The sequence below is a fragment of the Cynara cardunculus genome (assembly GCF_001531365.2).
Source record: "Cynara cardunculus var. scolymus isolate 2C chromosome LG 1, CcrdV1, whole genome shotgun sequence".
NCBI lineage: Eukaryota > Viridiplantae > Streptophyta > Magnoliopsida > Asterales > Asteraceae > Cynara > Cynara cardunculus.
In genome coordinates this window covers 2,516,486-2,525,449 of record NC_037528.1, presented here as the reverse complement: position 1 = coordinate 2,525,449, position 8,964 = coordinate 2,516,486, and the positions used below count along the sequence as shown (strand labels likewise).

The 8,964-nt window shown below is 30.3% G+C and overlaps 1 protein-coding gene across 1 annotated transcript; it reads right to left on the bottom strand.

Annotated features, from left to right (window-relative positions):
- Positions 1–4,070: 4,070 nt before the first annotated feature.
- On the bottom strand, positions 4,071–5,251 carry LOC112526752 (LOB domain-containing protein 15). The gene is made up of 3 exons (XM_025137166.1): positions 5,238–5,251; positions 4,715–4,964; positions 4,071–4,505 (listed from the first exon to the last, which is right to left on the bottom strand). Exons 1-3 carry the CDS (start codon positions 5,249–5,251, stop codon positions 4,071–4,073), a joined length of 699 nt encoding a protein of 232 aa, XP_024992934.1.
- Between the last annotated feature and the right edge of the window lie 3,713 nt (positions 5,252–8,964).

Here is an 8,964-nt window from a genome sequence, read left to right as displayed (position 1 = left end):
AAAATAAGAACTTTTAAATAGTTGATTTGATATTAACATTGATATATATTTTTTCAAATTTTTATTATATTTTCAAATTTATATTTTATTTAAAAATAAAATCATTGTTGCTTTCTTAAAAAACATATAAAATCATATTATAACATCGACAGTGACAAATAATAAAATAGAACATTAAAATCGAGGTGTGTCTTGCTACATTACACGAGTACTCTTCTAATTTATATATGAATTAAATTTCAACATAGGCCCAATGGGCCATGATTAGCAAATAATAGGAAAGAGATCTTAAAGCCCAATAATTTTTAAAAAACCCAAAGCCCAAGTGTATATGGGCTGATACGTAACCCAAATTAAGATCCTTCTAGATTCCTCTTTTTGACACAAATTTTAGATTTCCGAATATTTACCAAACATTTGCCCGGGTAAATGTTTGGTAAACGGCCCCTTAGTTTGGTTGGTAAAATTGCAGACTGTATTTCCCTTGAGTCTCGAGTTCGAGATTACTAATTCCTACTATTTAGAGAATAAAGTTTAATTTTGGTCTCTAGCGTTTTGCAATTTTTAACGAATATCGTCCATAAACTTTAAAAACTTGAAGTTGGTCATTTATGTTTGTCAATTCCCAGCGGTTTTAGTCTTTCTATCTGAACGGTCATTAACTTTCTCCGTTAAATCCAATTAAATGAAGTGTATCGTAATCATTTTCACTATTTTCATTACAAAATAAAAAACGAAAATAGAAAAAAAAAATTATATTTTTCTTGTTTTACAGCTTGAACTGTAAAATATAATGTGTTTATAATGTATTTTAATATAGTGTAAGCATTGAAAATTACCAAAATACCCGTTATTTAATTGGACTTAACAGAAAAAGTTAATGACCGTTAGATAGAGAGACTGAAACTATTAGGAATTGATAAACATGAAGAACCAAATATGAGTTTTTAAAGTTTAGAGATGACATCTATTAAAATTGTCCCTTTTTATTATTTTATTTATTTGTTTTTAAATAACTACTGGTTATATACTTGTAAAATATAGGGCTATATATGTCAATTCCTTATTTTTTTAAAAATATCCAAATTTTATGAAATATTTGATCTCGTATATAAACGAAAGATCATATGAGAATGCAAATTATGCTGAGAAGTGTAAGAAAAAAAAATATAAACTCTTGATCATTTTTAATCTCATGTCCACCTATAAATTGCATTTTAGAAAGGAAGTGACCGAGTGCATTACGGTGCAACTGATTAGTGTTGACATTTATTTAGAATTGATTTAAGGATGAAAATCTCTTCTTATGCTTCTCACTATATGAACCCAATCCATCGTATATATTTATTATCACAAAGTGCTTAACCAATGCAGGTGGAAATTTACTTTTAAGTCAATTACAAATTCACTCATCTTTTATATATATATATATATATATATATATATATATATTTAGAGTCTTTTATAAATAACAAGAAGGGGATGAACAAGGTCAAAATAAAAAAAATTATAGTTAAATCACATGTGATTATGGAACATGATCAGCATAAGGATGAGAGGAACTTGACTCATGACTTCTATGTAGAATCACATATGATTAGACTGTTTTATGTTTTTTTATTTGATTACTATTCTTTAGATATAATAATAAATAATAATAATAATAAAAATAAATAAATAGTTTATAATTAAGGAGGGTCATGTGGGTACGCCATTAGATTTTAGGGAGTCTTGAAACATCATTCCCCAGATGTAAATTGACAAAGAGGGATTCTCTTTCACCTAATCGTAATAAATTCTTTTATTTTTCTTTTCTTTTCTTTATTATTTTTGTATTTTAATAAAACAAATATAATCGTAGGAAATTTGGAAATTGATAGGGAGCTTGAGTGACGGAATAACGACTAGAATTTTTTTTTTCAGAAAATATAATTTGTGTTATATTATATATATTTTCAACTACAGATCTTTATAACATTCATTCATCTGGAATTCTCCTAGTACATCACTAGTTCAACTTGTGCAAAGTCACTGGAGATTTCAAGGACCCGAGATCAGTCGAGACGTACACAAACTGTGACATGTCTTGAAATATGTATTTACTGTAAAGAACGGAAGAATTCTTTTAGGGTAAAAAACTAAACGCAATTAATTCTAGTGAAATTATCTCAAATGACAATTTCCCTCATTCAAATTGGGCTCCTCACTATTTCTCTTCCGGATTGACCCAAATGTCACTACATTCACAATACTCATGTCCGCAATAGCTAAAAGACATTAAAAAAATGTCAAATTCAACTAGTTTATCGTCATAAATGCTTACCTGGCCGTCATAATTACATATTTGTATTGAATTTTTGATATTTAGCTAAGTCCGTAGTATTGCGAAAGTAGTGACATTTGGGTCAACTCGAGAGAGAAATGGTAAGGAGACCAATTTAAATGAGGAAAATGGTGTAGACTCATTATTTAGGGGTTGTTTCTTTACCTCTTAATAGTTTCATTAAGAGGCAACCTCTGAATCGTTAAGAGGTGAAAACTGTTTGACAAAATAAAATTTTGCCTCTTAATGGTTCTAAAACCATCTGAATGATTTTGTATTCTGGATCTCTTTTAACCATTAAGAACACTGATTTCATTGTATACAATTACCAAACAATTATATTTCAATTTGCACTATATCATGAGAGCCTCTTAATCATTCTGATCACTTAATCATTCAGCAATTGCCAAACAACCCTTTGGTTTGGAAGATCGATGGAATTGTTTTGAAGTATAATACACTCTTGACATGGTTCATGGAATGAAGAAAATACCAGTAAATGTTGTTATCGATGGTGATGCCATGCCAACCTCAACACACCCCCTTTTTAATTCTTCTACAAACATTTCCCATTTCTGCACGCCCATTTTCATTAACACTCCATCATTGATTACCACTTCATAATTGCTCATTAATGCTTCATTAATTCATTCACATTACTAATTCTTGAAATGTTCAACAACAATTAACTCCTTAATTAGATTTAATCACAATCTGATTAATTAGCAAAGCAGCCACCCTTTTTTCTTCTATTAAACCCTGAATGAATTAAGCTGTTTGTTTATGTGCCATTTCTAGTATTAATGAGTTTGTTTCGAGTGACTTAATAGGGAGGGTTCCGGGCTTATTCCATATAGTCGTTTTGACTTAATGGCTTAACGCAGTCAAGAAACACTTGTATATAATCAAACAACCCTTTTACTTAGTTTCTATAAGCTTAATCTGGTTCGATAACATGTAGTTTCGAACGAACCAAGATCTATAAAGAACCCTAATTAAGATGGTCTTAAAAGATGGGATTTTTTTGGGGGTAGGAAAAGGTTATAGTTGGCAATGGAATCTGCAACTAGTCTTAAAGAAATCAGTAAAACCAATTGAATATGGACAATTATGTAAGATGCCACCATTGCAAGCAACCATGACCTTAGACCAAATCCGTCACATCCTTATAAGGCGTCTTCTGTATCAGAGAATTGAACATCATATAGAATAATGATCGGATTCGATACGTCGCCATCGTTAGGGTTTTCTGAAAGAGAAGAGACAGTAATGATACTCTAATGAAGACAAAAGAGAAGATAGGGTGTTGATGATGATGAAGAAGAAAGAACAATTATTTAAATTAATTAATCCTTTTTTTTATATATTTTATTATAATTAAGAAATTATATATCAAGATATTGTATCTTAACGATTTGGATTGAAGGGTACACGTTATATTAAGCACCCATATATATATATGTACCAGTTGTACAGCTAAAGGTACAATTTACAGTAAAGAAATGGTAATTAAGAATGCTGATATACACAGAAAGTCAGGTTTAATATTTGAAAATTGAGAAGTCATACATTAACAGAATCTAAAGATGATACAGATGGCTTAATTTCTGTCATAAATATATGATAATTAAATATTTAAATATACTCAACATCATCTCTCACCGCTGATCACTAATGGAATCCCTATATTATTCATGGTGAATCATATATGTGAATGAAAATTAAAAAGCATAAAAAATTATAGCTATTAACCGAAGTAGGAGACATTATCGTTGGTGATGGTGCTGTAATCTGTGGTGGTGGATGGCGGGGTGTACATGGAAGATGAGGAGGAGGCGGGAGGAGGTGGCGGTGGAGGAGGCGGCGGCGGCGGTAGAGGAGACGGTGGAGGCCGTTGTTGTTGTGGTGGTGGTGGTGTGACTGAGACAGCACCAGTAGAAAACAAAGCTAAATGATGAGTTGAAGGAATGATATGATGATGATGATCATGATGGGTGGTTTCACTATACTTGTATCTTAGAATCTCAGCTCTTACTGCATTCAATTCAGATTGTAGAGATTGTACTTGATGTTGTAGAGATGAAATCGCTCCCATGCACCCGTAAACCGGATCTCTTAGCCTTACATTCGCTTCGTAAACAAGACTATTCGCGGCATCGGCTCTTTGATTCTCGGGTACTTCCTAAATTATCATCACATGTGAATATAGCATAAACAAACATAACAAGATTAGATCTTTGTCATCAAGAAACTACTATTAAACCTTTCAAGATTCAAAGTCATAATCTTGAGACTATTTTGAGAAAGTCCCAACAAGTTGAAATGAATCTTCATAATCTTGAGACTATTTTGAGAAAGTCCCAACAAGTTGAAATGAATCTTGAATCATACCATGAGCAGCTTGGAGACATTACTAGCACCAAATACTTTGTGAACGGAGGCAAACTTTTGAGGTTCGTGAGGGGAGAAATAGGGTGAAAAGGGGCATTCTTGAGCACATCTACGGCGTAAAAGCTTACACGCAGCACAAGGTGTGATGGTGTTTAGGGTTCCAGGAAGCCCTAACATATGTCTCCTTCCCAATTGAAACGATGCATCGATGTCTCTCTTGATCTTCTTCCCTATCTCATCAAATCTCTCCCTAGATAAACAAAAAAACCCAATTCATCTCTAAGAAACTCAACACAGATCATCAAAAATTAATCAATAAAACACCAAGAAATATGAAGTATGATTAGGGTTCTTGTTCCCATCAAAAACTTGCTATAGAGGTTAAAGTTGCCACCTCTTTCAAGATCTTAGCACCGACATATGATGGATGTTTCAAGACTACCAATTAAGAGAGTTATGGTTTGATCAAGATTCATATAACTATATAGGGGAGAGAGAGAGAGAGAGAGAGAGAGAGATGGACCTTTCTCTGGACATTCAGGCATGCTATCTGCAGATGGAGCTAGAGAGAGAGAGAGAGAGAGAGAGAGAGAGAGAGGAGAGAGAGAGATTATGAAGAGGGAAGGGTTGAAAGAAATACTAGTTTTTGAAGAGGGTGGGTTTAAAGGGGTGCTTAAAAGGCAAGAAAACCAGAAAAAGGGAAAATAATGGTGGCCTAAAACTATATATAAAAGCCAAAAATAACTAATATATATAGTACTTGTAGCTGTTATAAATGTATATATGATGATCTGATTCAGTCCTACATAGTATGATTCAATCCCCTCTGATCACTGCAATCATATCAAGCTTGTTCAGTCTGAGTTATCATCAAGAATCACTCATCAATGGCTACTGTTTTCAGTACTGATCAAGAAATTGCAGGCTCATTTCTAGAGAGAGAGAGAGAGAGAGTATGATACTAATAATTAAGGTGATCAGATACTTTCATCACTGTCACAATCAGTGCGAGCTGGCTTTCTCTCTCACTCGTTTGTTGCTCACGTGTGGATCGGAGCTTTTACTTAATTAACTGTTTTTTTAGCTTTATAATAAGACGATCTAGCTTATCTTAGCTTCATTGACATTTTCTCTTTTCCTTTTTCGTTCGGGTTTGCTTTCTTTAACCGATACGATTGCTTGAATACGACCATGACCTTGTAAACAAAAGGTCGATAATTATGAACTCTTTTGTATGACTTAATCAAGTTTGAATCTTGATAGATACCGTTGATCGTGTATGTGTTTGTTTCATGGCTATTTGGTAACAGAATGAAATTCCGACAAAACGGGGTTTGTTTTTAGATGGAATTATGACACCTAAATGTTACTCTTTTGGGTTAAATGTAAGAATGAATAGAATGAGGTTGTGTTAGTTTCTTGTCAACTTCAAGAACACTTTGTTTAATAATGAGAACCCATTTTTGGATCCAACCAAAATTAAATACTCCGTGTGGATTCCGCCATCATTTTCTACATCAAGATTTATTTTTCAAATATATAATCAAGTAATTAATATGCAAAAATAATCATTTTTACATACATTTTATCGTTCTCAAATCCTACTCCTTGTAAGATTTATCAGCTGCGTTAATTTGTTTAATCTGGTTTTTGGTTTATTACATGGTTATAAAATGCAGTGTTTTATGTAATTTGTACGATGATTTTTTTAAGACGTTAGAAGCTAAAGTTGAGATGGTGAAATCTTATTGTGAACCTTGTGAGTTAGCTAAACCAGCAATAAAACTTGAGTTTTGGGGGGATTTTTAGAGGATAGCGGTACGAGTTCTGCAAAGCTACTGAGGATTTTTCTGACTGTTTCTTTAATTAAACTAAGATTAATCAAGGTATGTACAAGTTGACGCAGACATCCGTGATTTAAAAAATAATTTTTATCGTTGATTTAAGACATACTAATAGTGATTCATGATGGGATTCGAATATGAATTTTTAGGTCATTCAAAACAAGTTATTGACCCTTTCTGTTAAACAATGAATTATATAAGGGTGTTAAAAAAACCCGTTGAAATATTTATATTTTAATCATTTAAAATGAGAAAGTTTAATGAGTTTTTCATTAAAAAAACAGTTTAATAACTTAATCATTCAAAATGAGAAAGTTTAATGATTTTTTCTTTAAAAAAAATTATGCACTAAATCATTCAAAATAAAAAAAATTAGTTTTTTTTTTATTTTTCTATAATTTAATTAAATCTTATTGTTAAATATTATCCATTAAATTATCGTAAATGAATGCAACACTTACACGTTTTTAATAGTGTGAATTAAATTAAGAATAAAATTAATTTTGTTTTTATTCTTATTTTGAGGAATTAGTTTTTAAAACATTCATTTTAGAAAGTTAGATAACCAGATTCTATGTCCGAAAATAGGGAAGAAACGAAATTGGTTGTATCCCTTCCTATAGTTAAGATCGGATTTAACTGGTCAATAATTGCGGTTACAGCTGGTCAAAATTTACTGCTATCCAAAAAAATATTGGGGGTTAGTTTCGTAGTTTTTATAAATAAGCGGCAAACGAGTTCATCTGTGAACTCGTGCAATTCACATATGAAATATTTTAACCGAGTCACATACAAACCCATGTGATTCACATATGAATTAATTAACTGATTCTCATATGAATCTGTGAGTTCATATGTAAATCAGTTAAATTGTTAACATGTGAATTAATTAACGGTTCACATATGAACCCGTTTGCCGTCAATTTGTAAAAGTAAAAAAAACTGCATCTCTCTCTCTCTCTCTCTTCCGCTTACTCATGCGAGAAATTATTAAATATTTCACAGTCAAAACTACAAATGTTGATCAAATGAAAAATCATGATTACTTCTTTAGTTCTCATACATTTACCACTTCTCAAATTAACCTTTCTCTCAATGAAAATGATGACATCCGTAGTTTATAACGACGAAAATTATGAAAAAACATAATAACGAAAATTAAAGGGGAGTGCTAATGGTACCCCTTAATAGGGGTGTGAAATTATTTTTGAAACTTGAACCATGATTAAAAGTCAAAATCAATCAAAATATAATATATTTTATTATTATTATTTTACATATTAATATACACATCTATAATTATTTATACTATCTTATAAATCAAATTTAACAAAAGTCTTAAAGTCTTAAAATACTAAATAACTAAGATACCCTTTATATCACTTTTTCACCTTCTCCTTTCCTCACATACACTCACTCTCTCACAACGATTTTTTTAAAATTTAAATTAAATTTACAATTTATACTTCTATAATTAGTTAATTAATTTACTTTACGTCTTTTACTTTTAAATGTTTCATTTTAAACATTTATCAAATTAATATACATAATCGTATATCAATTAAAACATGTTTAAAAAATACATTTTTATTTTAACAAGTTACACCATTATAATCGTCTTGTTAATACCTTCGAAATGAGTCCAATATTGAATAGTTTTTTACTTAATTATATTATTATATGTTATATATACAGTGAAAAATATTTTTAATATTTACGATTTATACTGTCATAGTTATTTATTTATATATATATATATATATATTATATATTTTGGGGTTAGACTGTCCAAATTGCACTGTATAATATGTTCTAAATTAATATGTTCTTGGGTTTTTTTTTGAAATATATATACACATGTATTAATTCAACCTTAATCTGAGTTTCTGGACAAGAAAGAGGGTAAGCAGTTGAAATTTCATTATAAAACCCATCTTTTTTGGTTTTTTCATGGCTTATGATATGTCAAATTTGTAGTTTTCTTTATTGGTTTTGAGAGTTTATCTTAAAACTCAAGTTTCTTGATTCTTTTATCTTGGTGTAAATCGAACACATTTGTGGAGTCGTTTAAATATGTTGGATTTTAAATATATTGGATTTTAGACTGTCATACAATTTTTTTTATCGATAGTCTATAATTGGAACCATAACTCTTATTTATTCAAATTGTATTAATATGTAAAGACCAATTGTAACATATATCATCGTTAAATCTTATCTTATAAAACCAGTGGAACTTCAAAATCGTTAAAAAAATTCATGGCTCACGCTGCATTGCGCGGGTACACAACTAATATATATATATATATATATATATATAATTTCTTATATTATATATTTTATATAAAAAATATTTTATCATTAATATTTTTATTTTATATATTAACACAGACATGTATATATATA

Bases quoted from the DNA above. Each gene is read 5' to 3' on its own strand.
- LOC112526752 (XM_025137166.1), bottom strand. The intron at 4,506-4,714 runs GTATGATTCAAG...ATGATAATTTAG, and splicing joins ATGTCTCCAAGCTGCTCATG to GAAGTACCCGAGAATCAAAG.